At 49.8% G+C, this 16,230-nt stretch overlaps 1 protein-coding gene across 2 annotated transcripts in view; it reads left to right on the forward strand.

Moving 5' to 3' along the window:
• Positions 1-594: 594 nt before the first annotated feature.
• FAM3D (family with sequence similarity 3, member D) overlaps positions 595-16,230 on the forward strand; it is a 33,842-nt gene continuing 18,206 nt past the window's right edge. Inside the window, exons 1-4 of one of the 2 annotated variants that reach the window (XM_011998361.1) lie at positions 9,735-9,787; positions 9,905-9,954; positions 11,867-11,917; positions 13,688-13,795. In XM_011998361.1, coding sequence (XP_011853751.1) covers positions 11,905-11,917; positions 13,688-13,795 — 121 coding nt within the window. In that variant the 5' untranslated portion in view covers positions 9,735-9,787; positions 9,905-9,954; positions 11,867-11,904. Of the gene's footprint in view, positions 868-9,734; positions 9,788-9,904; positions 9,955-11,866; positions 11,918-13,687; positions 13,796-16,230 lie in introns of those variants that run through there. The other variant, XM_011998360.1, reaches the window with a different exon arrangement.

Genomic DNA, 16,230 nt, shown 5'->3' on the forward strand with positions numbered 1-16,230 from the left:
ACACCCCACACTCTCCAGCTTTAACCTCTAATTCAGTGTGTCCCAACCCAAATCCAGAACCTTTCCCCAAACCACTTCCTCTCCCCCATCTTCCTCGTTCTTGACCAAGGAGCCTCCCTTTTCCATCATCCAAGCTTAGTATCTTGCAGTCGCCTTTGACGTCCTCCATCTTTCCTGTCCCAAGTTTCTTGCCTGGGTTCCCCTCTTCCCAGCCAACCCCTCCAGCATCCCCCGACTCCAGTCCTCAGAGCAGGTGATCATCAGCTGCAGCTACTCGCTTTACCAGCCCTACACCCCCGAGACCCTAGGGAGGTTGTTAGCACAGGCTCGGGTTCTCTGTAAGGTTTTTTGGCTGTTTTCGAAGGCAGATTGTGGTATCTCGTTCCTGATTAAGTTGCTTGAATTCCCACCCAAACCTTCCTTGCCAAGGCCAGGATAGCTCTACAGGAAGGGAACATGGCCCTTCTCCTCAGGCCCCAGGCAGGCTCTAAGCCACTCCTCAGCCGGGCAAGACTTTAGACTCATTTCCTCCCCCATGAGCACTTAGATTAAACTTCCTCCTTCCTTATGAGATTGTTTAACAGGGCAGGGAGAGTTGATAGCAAACTTCCTCGAAGGAGGGGCAGAGCCTGCGCAGGGCAGGAGCAGCCGGCCCACTGGCTGCCCACAGCACTCCGTCTCACCCTCTGTGCCCGCTGCATCTAGAGGAGGGCTGCCTGTGAGGCCACTACCCCTCCAGCAACTGGGAGGCGGGACTCTCAGAAGCTGGCCCAGGGTGGCGGTCAGCTGGGTCAGGGACCCACGGCACCTGCTGGACCACCTCGCCTTCTCCATCGAAGCAGGGAAGTGGGAGCCTCGAGCCCTCGGGTACGTCCTCCCCAGAATGGAAAGGGCTATGCCTCCAGGTACACAAGATTGAGAGAGGGGAAAATGGAGGTGGGGAGGGTGGGAAATAGGAGTGAAAGAGCCTGAGATGGAATGATGAAAGGAAAAAAAGAAGGAAACCACATAATCGAAGAGATTCCTGAGATCAGACTCAGGAAGGCAAACAGATTTCATCTGAGGCACCATGCCTGATCAATGAAATTAGACTGTGATAAGAAGGATTCTGGGGCTGGGTTCGGGCTTAGGCAAAAGCATGCTATGACTGATTAGCTATGTCTGCCCTGGGCACAAGAAGGAACTGTAGGGCATGCCAGCCGGGGATTTGGTAACCCACACTGCAGGGTTTTTTCCTTAACTACAGGGGCCCCCAACATTTATTCTTTCATTCACTCATCTATTCATTCAAAAAAAAAACATTCCGATGATCAACAGTGAGCCACACAAATATTTGAAAAATGAATAAAAATGAAAGGAATGTTGTTCTTTGGCCCCAAATCTCATTTTTCTCATAAGGTAATGATCTGAAAAGTCATGAGGTGCATGGACTTGAGAGATTTTCTAGCTATGTAATGTTGAGCTAGTCCCTTTCACTAAGACTCAGTTTCCTCATCTGTAAAATGGGAGAGAGAGTCTGAATATCCCCTATCAATCCCTGAAGTTCTCATTGTCTACACAACTATGATAATCATCGCTAAAGTACATAAAATAACATGTATGATGTGCTAAGTGCTCTCCATATAATAACACATTTAATCTTCCTATCACCTCTACAAGGAAAGCACCATGATTATTCCCACACTGCAGATGGGGAGCCAAGGTACTGAGAGATTTAATAACTTGCCCAGGCAATCTGGCTGCAAAGCTTGCACTCCTGCCCACTATGCCACACTGACTCTACGCTGCAGTGGATTCTAAGTCCATGGCTGGAAGTGGGCTGCCTGGGTACAAGAGTGTCCTTCTAGATGATTCATCCAGTGAGCACTAATTGGGCAGTTCCTGCATGTCAGGTAAACAAGACACAATGATTAACAGGACGAGGTATCATACATGGTTCTAATCAGAAAGGGAAAACTTGCACAGATAGTCATTTTCAAAACAGTTTTGACACATGCCATGGAGATAGCCTGGGAATCAGGGCAGACTTCTCCCAAGAGAATGCCAGGTCCTTCAGGAGTGAAGGGTAGGGGAGGAAAAGATTGGGTCAGTGGAGAATCTCTGAGAAGGGGGAATAGGAGGAAAGAAAGAGGAGGGCAGAGTGGCTCAGGCAGGAGAGGGGTAGTAGCTGATGGTGGGAGGTGAGGTCAGTGAGGTGGTCACGCCCAGGTCTGCACGGGCTAGGGAGGAGTTTACCATTGCTCAGCATCTGCCCAAATCTGCACATTTACCTGTCTGTCCTCGGGTTTAGGGTTGAGGGTTTAGGGGCTTCTGTATTATGGTCATCATGTGCATACCTCTTCCTGAGCTCAACTCCATCTTCACCATCTTCACACACAGACTCTGCTGCTTCCCATAGGAATGTTGAAGCCTCCAGAACCCAGGGGCCTAACTTCCTTATTGGCACTTCCCTGGGGTGGGGGATGTTCAAAGTCATCATTTGCCAACATTTCCTGGTGCTGGGGCAGTTGCTCCTCCTTGGAGGAGACCTACCTGTCTACTACTGGCAGGCTTGGTAAGACTTCAGGTGGGCAGCCCACAAGCCTGCCTGGGGAACTGGCAGCCCCCACCCAGCCTGCAGTCCCAGAGGGCAGGTACCCTGGAGAGGGGCAGACGTTTCCTACAGTTGGTGCCAACCCCAGGCTTCTGGAGGCTCAGAGGTTTGCTTCCCCAAGGAGGGGCCTGGGGAGACAAAGACATTTGTCTTTGAGGTTGTGGGGAGAGCAACCCTGCCTTTGGCATTCGAATCCCAGTTCTGCCCTTCTCCCAGCCAGGTGACCTTAGGCAAGCTGCTTATCTTATGGGCTTGTCTGAGCCTCCCTTATCTCAAAAGAATGAGGACTGTAGAAAATTCCTTGGGATTTGACAATGTGCATTTTGAAAAAGACAATGTGTGCAAAGCACCTACCATGATGCTTGCCACGTAGTAGGTGCACAATATAGGACAGTGCTGTTGTCCAAGCTGTGCACCTCCTATGCACCAGGCAGTCTGCATGGAATTGGACATTCAGAAATGATCAGGCACTATCTCAGAAAGTTCACAGCCTATCAGATAAATTAGTCACATCCATGATTGAGAGTAAAGGGAGTCAGGGACTGCACTGTACAAGAGATGTGAACAAGTTCTATGTGATCAGTACAAACAGCAGTCCCCATAATGGGCAATGCATATGGAGGGTTGATTGTGTCTATAGAATGGTGCCGAGTACTGTACATGGATTAGCTGGTTTAAATACAGTGTCTTTGCACGGGAGGTCTTATCATCCCCATTTTGCAGATGAACTACTGAGGCCTAAGGAGGTGAGGTAACCTGCCCAAGGCGGCAAGGCTATGAACGGTAGAGAGAAGCTTTATGGCCAGGCAGTCCAGCTCCAGGATCCAGGCTGTTGGCCACCACACTCTTCTCTCCTTCCCACACACACACACACACACATCACAGAGACAGTGATCCAGGCCTGCACAGGCCGCAGAAGGGGGACCTCACAAAGGAGGTCACATTCCACAAAGTATGGGATTCCTCTGGCGAGAAGAGGTGAGGGCAGCCCTGGTGGAGAAAACCCCATGAGCAGAGGCATGGAGCTGGGAGCTGGGAATCACCCAGCAGGGCCAGGGAGAGGCTGGGAGCCAGGCACAAAGCCAAGACCTTGGACCTTTCTGCAGGTACAATTGGTTCTGTGTTGGAGGAATATTCTGGTGAAAATGTCAGGAGCAGTGTGGCTTCTGGTATGGAAGCCATCAGGAAGGAGGCTGTTGCTGAAGACACAGAGAAAAAGCCAAGAGTTGGCCTGATTCTTTCGGTCCCATGAGGACTGAAGTGTTCAAACCTCAGGAGGGAAGGAGTAGGGTGGGAATGTAATCCGAGTCTTTCTTGCAGATGTAACTGTAGTTTGAAATGGGAAAATCATGCATCGGGTAGGAATCTTCTAGGTGCAAGTGACAGAAACCAACTCAAACCAGCCCAACAAATGAAGGACATGTATTGACATACACAACAGGAAAGTCCAGAGATAATTCTGACTTCAAGAAGGCAGACCTGGGGGCTAAAATGACATGCCCAGCACTCTGTGTCTATGTCTGGGAGCCTTTTCTCCATGTTGTTCTATGCTCAGACAGCCTGTACTCATGTGGTGGCAAAGACATATATAACATCTCCAGTTTGGAGTCATCCCAACTTAGCCTCTCCAGCAGAAAGGCAGCTCCACTCTCCTGGAAAGTCCTTCAAAAGTGCTAGGAGGAGATGAGGCATGGTGGCCCACGCCTATAATCCCAGCACTTCAGGAGGCTGAGGCAGGTGGATTACTTGAGGTCAAGAGTTTGAGACCAGCCTGGTCAACATGGTGAAACCTTGTCTCTACTAAAAATACAATAATTAGCTGGGCATGGGGGCAGATGCCTGTAGTCCCTGCTACTGCGGAGGCTGAGGCAGGAGAATCGCTTGAACCTGGGAGGCAGAGGTTGCAGTGAGCTGAGATTGCCACTGCACTCCAACCTGGGCAACAGAGTGAGATTCCATTTCAAAAACAAATGAACAAAAAGTTCTAGGAAGGCTCTGGTCTTCTTGGCTTGGGCCACCTGCCCATGTCTGACCTCATCTCTGAAACCCAGAGATAGATCACACTCATCTGCTAGGCCAGGACCACAGAATCACTCCTGGAGTCAGAGAAGGGAGTAACTGCCTGAGAGGGAGGAGTTGATTCCCAAAGGAAAATTAGGGTGGTCAGCAGAAGAAGGGGAAACAGATGTCCACCCCGACTCCAACTGCCCCTACTTTATTAAACGACTGTTAGCCAAGTCACAGATGGCAGTAACACATAAGTCATTCTACCTATGTGACTCTGGACCAGGCACTTACTCTTTCTAAAGCTCTTTCCTCACTGGTAAATGCAGTTAAGAAAAAGAATCTGCCGGTAAGATTGTTGGGAGATTTAAATGAAAAGACACGGGACTTAATATTGGCAGAATACTAATAATTCTTATTAGAATTATTATTGTGATTGTTATTAAGATTATTGCTTCTTCAGTGAGATCTCCTGATCCCGTGCCTTCCCAGGCAAGACTTATCTCCTAATGGCTTCCCAAGCCACTGTTGACTTCGTTGTGGAGGCAGCCATGTTGGCTAATTAAAGAGGTCAAGACCCAGCTGTCTCAGACGGAAATGAATGAATTACCCACTGGGCGGGAGGTGAATCTCTTCATGCTTCATGCTTGACCTGCTGAAGTGATTCCGATAGGCCAGCAGCAGGCCTGCAGCGCCAGAGGGTGAACCCAGATACTCCACGCAGCCCCACCTTGATCCAGTTAGTTCTCTCTGGAGATGCACGCCCAGCTTTCAGCAAAGAGAAATTCTGGGGCACAAACTGGCCTCTGGGGTTAATGGACCTGAAGATGTCCAGTATCCTGAGATTTCCCCCATCCCCTCAGACACTGGAGGGAAGGGAAAGGGCTGTGTGTCTGTCCAGATGGCTTCCTCTCTCTCTAGCTGCTCTGCTGGGATCTGGAGGAACCCATTTTCCATGTGGAGCACACCCTCTTCTTCAGCCTATTTCTGTCTCCTTGAGAAGGGGGATGGAGGGTTCGAGGAGCATCTCCAAGGGAGAGGGCAAGAAGGCCTGCTTGACTGACAACTGTTACTTGCAGAGCACTTCCTCTGTGCCAGGGGCTGGGTTTTGGGTGCATTCTTGCCTTTAATCTTCACTAAATTAGAGATCATGATGGCCATGTGAAAGGAAGCTGAGACCGGGAGAGAACTGTGTCCACACTCCCATGGCAGGGCCCAGATGGGCACCAAAGCCCCCAGTCTTAACCACCATGTTATACAGACTCCCAATTCCCAGGCCACACGAGGCCTCTGCAAAGTGGAAGGGTGCAAATATGACTGGAGATGCCACTTACTGAGGGTGACCTGGGGACCAGGTACTGAGCGTGGCACCTTCAGAGGATGATCTGTCCGGTGAATGGGAGGAAAGTCTCCCTAAAACCTATCTGAGGAGAGGGGAGAGGAGAGAGGTGGCTGACCCCTGCCAAGTGAGCAGAGCTCATGGAGCCACCCCCCTGAGGAGGGTACTGGCTAGTGAGAGACATGGGGGTGCAAGAACAGAATCTTAGAAACTCACTCTTATCCCATGGGAGCCTCCTTTCTCCCTCACCTTGGCTGAGCCAAAGCCAGGCAAGCCGAAGCTCAGCAAAAGGAACACCTGAAGCCCAGTCCACCTGGAGCTAAAAGAGGCCACACCTAGGGCAGAGGTGGGCAAACAACAGCCCACAGGTCAAATGCAGCCAGCCACATGTTTTTATAAATAAAGTTTTATTGGAACACAGTTACATTTATTCATTTATATATTGTCTGTGGCTGCTTTCCTCCTACAAAGGCAGAGCTGAGTAGTTGTAAAAGAACATACGGCCTGCCAAGCCCAAAATATTTGCTATCTGGTCCTTTACAACTTGTGCTTGAGTTGGGCAAAGTGGTTAAGAATGTGGTCTCCTGACACACATCACCTGGGTTTATTTCTGGGATCTTTTCTATCTTTAACTCTCACCAGTTATATGACTTGACCCCTGTGCCTCAGTTTCCCTTACTTCTTCATTGAGCTGTTGTAAGATTAAATTAGTTAAAATAAATCAGAGTCTCAGGATAGTATCTGGCATGTGGCATTTGTTGTCTTATTCTGGGAAGCACCCCCCAGGAACTTGAGGAGTAAAAACCCTCAGAATCCTGCACCTTTTCGTATCTTCTTGCATTTCCTGCCATTAAGCTCTGACTGGCCCAATAATTCTACCATTGGCCACAGCTGGAGAAAACCATTAACACCAATAAATAAAATTAAAACAGGGAATAATGGGCTTATTTCCTTCCAAAATAAATGTCACTGGAACAAATTGTTCAAACCACCAGTCTTATTGTTTATGGATTTATTCGCTGTTTATCTCCCCCTCTGTATTGGTGACATGATCAATAAATGTCCATAAATATTGGGTGTTTATAAGAAGGACCATTTACGGCATGAATGGGGGCCTCTGGTTACTTTGATTACTTCACACAGGCCTGGGCCACAATTGCGGGTGTTCAGGATGGCTTTTGGGGATGATGGGAGACTCACAGCAAGGGACAACTGGGGCTGGGCAGGGTTGCACACCCCCTGGTTCAGGGCAGGACCCATGGCAGTGCTCTGACTCACGTGCATGCGTGCCTACATGTGCGCCTGTGTGTCTGTTGATATGCCAGTCACTTCTAGTCTCTGACTGTCTCTGTTTCTTTTTCATTCCGCTTGTCTCTCTATCTCAGTCTTGTCTCTTTCTTCTGGAGTCTGTCTCCCTCAGGCCTGTCACCATCTCTGTAGAGTTTCTATCTTCCACACTCATGCACACAGAATTCACCCCCTGCAATGAATCCTTGCTCAAGCAGCATTGCTGGTAGAGGCAAGCGGAGCAGAAAGAAGCCTGAAGAGGAAGAACTGATAGAACCTCTCTGCCGCTAGTGACCACACTCTGTCTGCAGAATTTCCCAGGATAATGAGAAAAATAGCTGGACTTGAATTTCCAGAAGAGACTAGTCAGGTTCTAGAGTCTCAGCATGTCTTCTAGGCAGACTTCTACTTCGGAGAAAAATGTTAGGAATGAGGTGAAAAAAAAAAAAAGAAGTCATTTAGACGGAGGGAGCAGCTCCTAGCTTTTTACCTCCCAGTTTCCTTTCCCAAATGGTAACCCACTTCCTTCCTTCCAACAACATTTACTGCATACCTACTGTGTGCCTTGGTGCTAGCATCTGGCCGCGGATGAAGAAGGCCTTTGAGAGCCACTCCCTGGAGGGGAAGCTGGCCTGAAAATCAGGGCTGACTGTGAAGGCTGACAAGGTGCCTTCATGGAGAGATTCACAGAATGCCAGGGAAGGGCCAGGAGCCAGGATTTAAGCAGGGAAAATAGCCACTTATTTCTCCACCAGGGTGCACTGCTCCACGCTCTCATCCTGGAGAGACGGCATCTCTTTCTCTATTCATCGTGGCTCTGGGACAGGTCATGGTTGAGATGAAAGGCCCTGTGTACAGAAGGCCACAGGCAGCAGGAAGGCTGACATCCCAGCTCCTGTAGGGCCTTTAAGAAATGTCACAGACCGGCAGGCAGAAAGATGCTGTGATGGCATTTTGGGTCTGCAGAAAGAACAAACATCCGTATAGGAATCGTGCCCTGGAGGTGCACTGGCGAGAGGCAGCAGAGTGAATAGGGCCTACCAACAGGGAAGAGACAAGTGGACCATGTCAGGCTGGCGAACCCCTTCCAGACAGGTGGCCTCACTGCCCAACACCCCTTCCAGGACAGGTAGACAGCGTCACCTTCTTTCCACAAAGGAAAGAAATCAAAGCCTGGAGAGATGTGGGGAAAAACACAACAACTAGTAAGTGGCAAACCCAGGTCTGTCTGATCCAAAAATTCATCCTCTTTTCCCAATATCACAGACTTTCACTGCCTGATTCTTTTAAGACTGAGATCACATGTACTGCCCCAGCTGCTCTGCCCCTGTATGTGCATCTGCTGGCAGGACACGTCTACCACAGGAGGGATGCACCATAGAGGTTGAGGATGGGACCTCAGCAGCCCCAGACTTATTGCATCTAGCTTAGCATCTCCAGGGAGAAGAGAGCCTCTCTCTCCCCAGTTTCCCATATATCAATCGCAGGGCAAAGTCTGGTTGGCCTTGCTTGGATCACATACTCACTCCTGAACCAATCACAGGGAAATTGCGAAGCTCTGATTGGCCAGACGCTTATGACAGGGCAGGCTGCCATAATGGATGTGCTCCCATCCAGGACCACAGGTAGGTGTTGAACCTTGACTCAGAGGGTCAGGGAAGGCTTCCCTGAAGTGATTTCTCCACTGAGACCTGAAAGATGAGTAGGAGTATTCCAGACAAAGAAATAGGAGAACGGTGTTCAGACAGAGGGACTCGGAAGTGCAAAGGCCTGGGGCTGCTCCAGAACTTGTCTTGCTCACAGCCATATTTCCCTGTCTTCCCAGGGATGCTCAGAGAATGCTTTAGAAATGAGCCCTACAACTGACTGTGTGGCCTTAAACAAGTGACTTGCCCTTTCTGAACTTCAGCTTCCTTCTCTACCTGGTGGTTTAATCATTCTAACCTTCCAGGACGATGCAAGAATTCAATTCATTCAGTTTCCAAATATTCATCCAGCACTTCCTCAACTCCCCACAGCCTAGGCCTGCCATTGAAAAGAGAAGCTTGGGGCTTACACGCACGGCTGACCTGCAGCCAGAAATGAGAAGGGAGCCATGGCGAAGGGCAGGACAGAGGGAGATGTCCAAGGACAGTGAGGATGGACAATGGCAGGAATGGGGTGGCTCTCAGTGATTCATGCCTTCACCAACCCCACCTTGTCCCCAGCCCTGCCCCCTCGCCTTCCACTGCCACTTGCACACATAGCACCCGGAAGCCAACTTAGCCATGCTAGGCTGGCTAGGTAAGCATCCAGGCCACTAGAACTTTTCTCCTCGTTCCTTTGCTGGGCAACTTTGTAACCTGAATAACAGGTTGGGACAATCTCCAACAGGAAGAAGGAGAAAACACACTCTTTTGGGTTTGGGTGGCTACAGAGGGATTCTTGCTCCACCCCGCGTACCTGTTCCTGTACCTACGTACCTGCTCTTTCTCCCTCCCCACCCCAGCAGGCCAGTCCTGGGCCCCAGCTCCAGAGCTCTCACGGGCTGCCAGGGTGAGCAGGCTAGAAACTCAGGACACCAGGTAGCCCTGCAGGTGCTGGGTGGGCAACTCAGCCCAGAGGAAGAGCAGGCTGGGGAGCTCTCACAGCCCAACAGGGACTGGCCCCCAGCCCTCTCCACCCCACTGCCCTGAAGCCAGATTTCCTGCTCAGCATGGACAAGACAGCAAGAGGCTAGCCCTCTGCCCAGGTGTGTGTCCCCTACCCTCTGTCTCTGTCCCTCTCTCTCTTGTCAGTCTCTGAGTGTTTCTCTCTGAATCTGTGTGCACATATTAAAAGTACTTGTTCTGTCTCCCTCTTCTCATTCTCTCTCTCTCTCTCTCTCTCTTCCCCACTCCCCCTTCTCTCCCTCTCCCCCTTCACCCCTGTCCCAGACTGGAATGTCTCTGTGAATATTCATGTCTGTCTGTCCATCCAACCCCATCTGTCCAACCCTGTCCCTGTCCTTCCATCCTGTCCAGCCACCGACTCTCCTGGCTTATCTAACATGGGGTTCCTCCCAAATGTCTTTTGAGTCACATCCAGGAACCTAGGTTCTTGGACTGTAGGTCACATCCGAAGCACAGTCATGATCATAATATATTTTTTATCTGGAAAAAAAAAAGCTGGTGATCTGAATTTCAGGAAGTTAAAGTTCCACAATTTGTCTGTGGGTAGACCCAAGTGACAGCCCGGTTTTCTAACCTGGAAGGCCCTAGAGGAGTAGGATCAGGGCGGTGGGAGGACTTTTCAATTCACAAGAGGAGGTGTGGTTTTGTAGTTGCTGTTGTTGTTATTGTTGCTTAAACATTAACGACTGGTCCAGACAGAGCACCTCTCAGTGTACATACAGGAGGGCCAAGGAGGCAAATAGACTTGCCCAACGTTGAAGAGGGTGTTGGGGGCTGTACCAGGCGTGAGCCCAGTCTCCTGTCTCAGGTCTCAGCCTTTGGCAGTTGAACTTTGGAGACCATGTCTGTTGAGATGGGTTTTTAGGATAAAGATTCTGGGGTGGGAGGGGCAGGAAGAGCTGTGGGAGAGGTCATCACAGTCAGAGAAGGTTACCTGCTGCCGTGGAGCTGGTGTGGGAAGTCTGGGACCAAAGACCTAATGTCCTCTAAGTCTCCACAGACCTCCTGGGGGTTTCAAAGCTGCAAATCACTGGTAACTGCTCAGCACCTGGAGGGTGACACAGGGGGAGGTGGAGAGAAGGATGACCCTGCCCTGCTCAGAACTGAATAAGGGAGGAAACATTGGTTTCAACCCTCCTCTGAGATAAAAATTCTTGGCAGTGAGACCCCAGTAGGGCGGAGGAAGGGGGTGTCAGGGAGTGCTCAGCAGCTGGAAACCTGCATCCACATTCTGGCTGTCACCCTTGCAAGCCGAATAACCCTGGGCTTAGCCACGGTGAGTCTTGCTTACTCATTCCTAACATGGGGGCTGTGAGGATTAAAGAGATAATGCATAGATGGCACCTGGCACAAAGTCACCTGTAATATGTGAGTTGTGATTACTGTGTATTTTGGTACGGTAAACAAAGATCGCTTGGGCTTCTGCTCCCTGATGGTTTCACTGCAGCTAGCTAGCTCAACCTCGCTGGCTGGCTGGTAGGAAGGAGGGAGGGGAAGGAGGGCCAAACAGATGGATAAAAGGATAGATGGACAGGTAGATAGAGGATAGATAGATGGATGGAAAAATGAATGGATAGAGGATGGGTAGATGGATGAATGGATGGATGAATGGATGGATGGATGGATGGATAAATCAACTGATGGATTGTCGGATGGATGGGTGAACAGATGGATGAACAAATCTATAGATGGATAAGTGAATAAATCAAATATTACAAAAGACAGTGGCTTACCAGACTACACTTTCCTCTATTTTCTGCACTTCAAAAAAACATGGCGAATTGAATAGAAAATTCCAGGGACAAGAGTGAAGGAGAGGTGGAGGCAGACAGAAAAAGAGGAAAGTTGCCCTCTTGTTCATATGGCAGGTGGTAACGAACCCAGCTGAAAGAATTATGATCTCCCCAGGTAGAAGTCCCTGTCCCTCATCTTCAGGCCTGGTCACTTGCAGACCTGATGCCAGTTTCCAACTGGATTTTCTTCTCTCCATAGGTGGAAGCTGACCCCAAGCCACCCTTCACCTGGACAGGATGAGAGTGTCAGGTAGGCTCTGAAATTGGTTTTGGAGGCATTTTTCTGTCAGCTGTGTCCACCCATTCTGGGCTCAGAGTGATTTGGCTGTATCTGTTCTCAAATGGTCAGGCCCAAATCCCAGGAGGAAAGCAATCCAGGGGAGCCTGGAGGAGTAGAAGAGGTGACTTCCTGTCTCTAGGCTGAAGGGCAGGAGGAACTTCTGCACAGAGGCCCCACCTGGCTGGGATCATTAAGAGTGCCCATGTTGGAAACCCTTGGCCTGGTTGGAAATTAGAGACAAAAATATTTACCTCGAGGAGGGCTATTCTAGAATTTTTACACCATAGGACTGGGCACAAGGGAGGCAAAGGCCTTCTAGTCCACACCTTCATACTGTAACCCCTTCTGTACAGAGAGGGAAACTGAGGCAGCAAACAGGAAATGCACCTGCCTCGTTTACATTCCAGAACAGCTGTAAGGAGTCAGGAGCACGGGGTTTTGAAGTCAGCTTACTTCTCTGGGTTTAAACCCCACTTTTGACACTTACCAGCCAAGTGACAGTGGGGAAGTGACCACCTCTCAGTTTCCTCATAAGTAAAATGGGAATAATCAATAGTATCCAGCACACAAGGTTACTCAGAGAATGAACTGAGATAATGTATTCAAAAGTTGTTCACATGGTGCCTGGCACAAAAGTGAGTTCTGTGTGAACATGAGCTGATACCCAAGAGGAATTCTGCGTGCCTAGAGCCATGCTGTGCCATTGAAGACCACGTCCCGACAGACCTGCATCCCGCCCCACAGGACCCAGCGGGCCTTCTCCCCAGCCTGAGTAGTCAGAGACTAGTTCAAGGCTCTAGAGCTGAATTCAGGGCTGAGGAGCAGGGAAGATGCCGACAGGGAGGTCAGAGGGAGGGGTGCCACAGCTGGGCCTGCGACTCGAGGGTCACAGCAGAATGGGTGGGTCTGATTCAGAAGGTAGCAGGGATGTGAAATGGAGCCTGCTTTCTGGTCCCTGTAAAGAAAGGGAACTGCAGGTGGCTCATCCCCATGTGTGGCGTTGTTCCCCAATCACATAGGGGAATCAGAAAGCAATCTGGCCATGAGGCAGGGATCAGGGAGCTGTGGCTTGTCTGGAAGCTGCACAGCAAGTCCAGTGTGCAGTTATTTGTGGAGGCCTTGAGGGAGAATTGATGGAAACTGTGGGGGGCAGCCCCAACCCCAAGCCACCTGGAGGCTGCCTATTTTTGACAACTACAATATCCCTGCCAACAAGCTCAGGGGCAAGGGTGTTACCATGTCTGCTCTGTGCCTGAGGGACTCCAGCTCAGAGAGGCTGAGCTCCTGCTCAGAGTCACACAGCACTGCTGGCTGCCCTGAGCACTGGCCACAGCCTTCTTTACTCCTGTTCCAGAGCTCCCCTCCCAGAGTCCTGCCCTCCCACTGCAGTTCTCAGGCCTCCCCTTAAGACCTTTCTGGGGCTATAGAAAGGTCCAGAATGCTGGCCTCATTGCTAGAGATTCTCTCTCTCTGGAGGGCTAAGTGGAGCCCAGGCAGGTACATTTTTAACTTTCTCTCCCAGGGGACCCACTTGGGTAAATGTTGCCACATGACCTGGCAGCACAATCTCACCATCTGGCCACTGGACAAATTCACACATGGTCCCACGGTCTGGTCCCCAGCGTGGATGTGGTCTGAGCCTGTAGCATGGGGTCTGTGCAGTTCGGGAAGAACTCACACGTGGTCTTGCGATGTGGTCTTGGCTCTGTGGTCTCCTGGCAGCATCCCCTTGCTCGGCAGGTGTGCTTCGCCTCCTGGCCCTCATCTTTGCCATAATCACGACATGGATCTTTGTTCGAAGTTACATGAGCTTCAGCATGAAAACCATCCGTCTGCCACGCTGGCTGGGTGAGTCGGGCTCAATGCTGGGGGCAGCAACTGCAGGCCATGCCTGGAGGATGAAGACATATTCTTCCCTCCGTCCCTAGGTGACCCTGGAGACATGACAAGCTGTGCCACCTTTGGGACCCCAGCCATTGCAGGGAGAGGGGGCACCCCCAGGCTGCCAGGAAGGGTGGAGTCCATGGGGAACAGAGGTGCATTGCAAGGCCCTGGGCAGCACATGTGCCCACATCAAGGACCACTTAGAAAAGGTGACCCCAAGAAGGAAGGAAAGAAAGGAAGAAGAACAGAGGGAGGAAGAACAGAAGGAAGGGAGGTGGGAGGAAGGGAAGAAAGAAAATCATGTATTGAGTGTCTTCACCTGCACCTACTGCTCCCTCTTCCTGTATCTCTTCATGCAGATCCCTCCCACACGCCACCCACCCTCCCGCCTGGCTCCTTCTCTGCTTTCCAGTCTCAGCTAAGGTTGCACTCCTTCCTCCTAGTTTAGCTTCTCTCATGTCAGGCTTTTTCCATCAGAACACCACCATTATCTGTCATTATGGTTTTTATGTTTCGTTGTTTGTTGCCTGTCTCCACACCCTAGAATGTGAGCTTCTTGAAGACAAGGATTTTATGTTGTGTGCATTCACCTCTCTAAGTGCCTGGCACAGAGCAGATGCCTAGTAAACATTTGATGAGTGAAAAAAAAAAAAAACAGGTGGATGGGTGGATGGATGGATGGATAAATGGATGGGTGGATGGATGGGTAGATGGCAGAATGAGTAGATGGATGGATGGGTAGATGGAGAGATGGATGGATGGATGGATGGATGGATGGATGGATGGATAAATGGATGGATAAGTGAAGAATGGCTGAGTGGGTGGGTGGATAGATAAATAGATGGTTGGATGGGTAGATGGAGGGATGAGTAGATGGACAGATGAATGGGCAAATGGGGAGATGGGTGAATGAATGGGTGGGTGGAGAATGGATGAGTGGGTGGGTGCATGTGTGAATGGCTGGATGGATAGATGGAAAGATAAGCAGATGGATGGGTTGGGGGAGAAGGGATGAGTGGGTAGATGGATGGGTGGATGGGTAGATGGGTAGATGGAGGGAAGGGTGGATGGATGGACAAGTGGCTGGAGAAGGGATGAGTGAGTAGATGGATGGGTGGATGACAACATAGGTAGATGGTGGGTGGGTGGGTTGGTGGATGATGGGTGGGTGGACAGGTGAATGAATGAATGGATGGACAAGTGGAAGGATGCTGGATGCTAGCTGCTTTACATGCATAGTCTCATTTAACCTGTACAAATGTCCCACAGAGTGATCTATGGCATGGTTGTGGAATGGACTCAAGCACAATCCTTGATGTGGTTTCACGTGTGTTCTGAGAAAACAGAAGCTTGAGGAGATTTAAAAACTCACCCAAGTTCCTCTTGGAGATATTAGAACAAGAACAGGAACCCAGGTGTTCCAGATTCAAATCCTTTCTGATCAAAGGAAGAAGTGAAGGGAAGGGATTTGTATCTCTGGATTCGTCCCGTTTGAAGACCAAGAACCACCTACACTGACATCTTCACAAACATCAGTGACCCAGGCCTCTCCCAGCTTCCTAAGGCAGCAAGTAAACCAGTCTTGAACATGACCCCACAGTGGAGTGTCTGTGATCCCTTACCTTGTTTGCTTCTAGTCAAGCATGTTCCACAGCCCATGCTGAGATGATTTATAAGTTTATATAGATGCTTGGTGGCCACCACGTCCCCACCACCTCCCCAGGATCGCTGTTTTTACAAACTAGACAGTGATGTGGCTGCATTAATGGCCTCAAAGGTGAGGGGCCCAGGTCAGTGTAGGAGGCTCAGGGGTGTCCTCTAGAGGAGAGAGTCCCAGCCCGAGGTGGGAAAGGGGTAGTAATTGAAAAGAGACCCAGTAATTATTTGTCTCTCAGTATCCAACTACTTGAGGTTTGACAAGTCAACACCTCCAACCAACCATCATCAAGTGACTGCTGGGTTTTGAACTCTGTGTTCGGCCCCAGAGACCCTGAATGAGGAACACATAGCCCTGCTCATGGTCTGAGTCAGAGAAACAGACTTGATTACAGCATGTAGAAAAGTGAAAGTGCATTAACATGATGCAGAGTCTCGAGAAATGTTTACAGTAGCAGGAAATGTAACCAGTGGGAAAGATGGCCAGTAAGAACCATTTGTGTTTCAGCACTGAAGGGGGTAATTTTCATTTACTTCAGAGGTTCCTAACCTGGGTGCACATACCCTCATTTTATTATTTAATGCACTGATATAGAAGCACATATATTACTATAGCACAAATTTGGTTTTTGTTTTTGCAAAATATATTACATTGATATATAATTGGTTTCCAATTTATTTTACTTTATGCATTTAATAACACAGTCTGTTGGAGTATAAAGTGATAAGTGTCTCAAGGGAAG

Source organism: Mandrillus leucophaeus, unplaced genomic scaffold (genome assembly GCF_000951045.1).
Source record: "Mandrillus leucophaeus isolate KB7577 unplaced genomic scaffold, Mleu.le_1.0 Scaffold57, whole genome shotgun sequence".
Lineage (NCBI taxonomy): Eukaryota > Metazoa > Chordata > Mammalia > Primates > Cercopithecidae > Mandrillus > Mandrillus leucophaeus.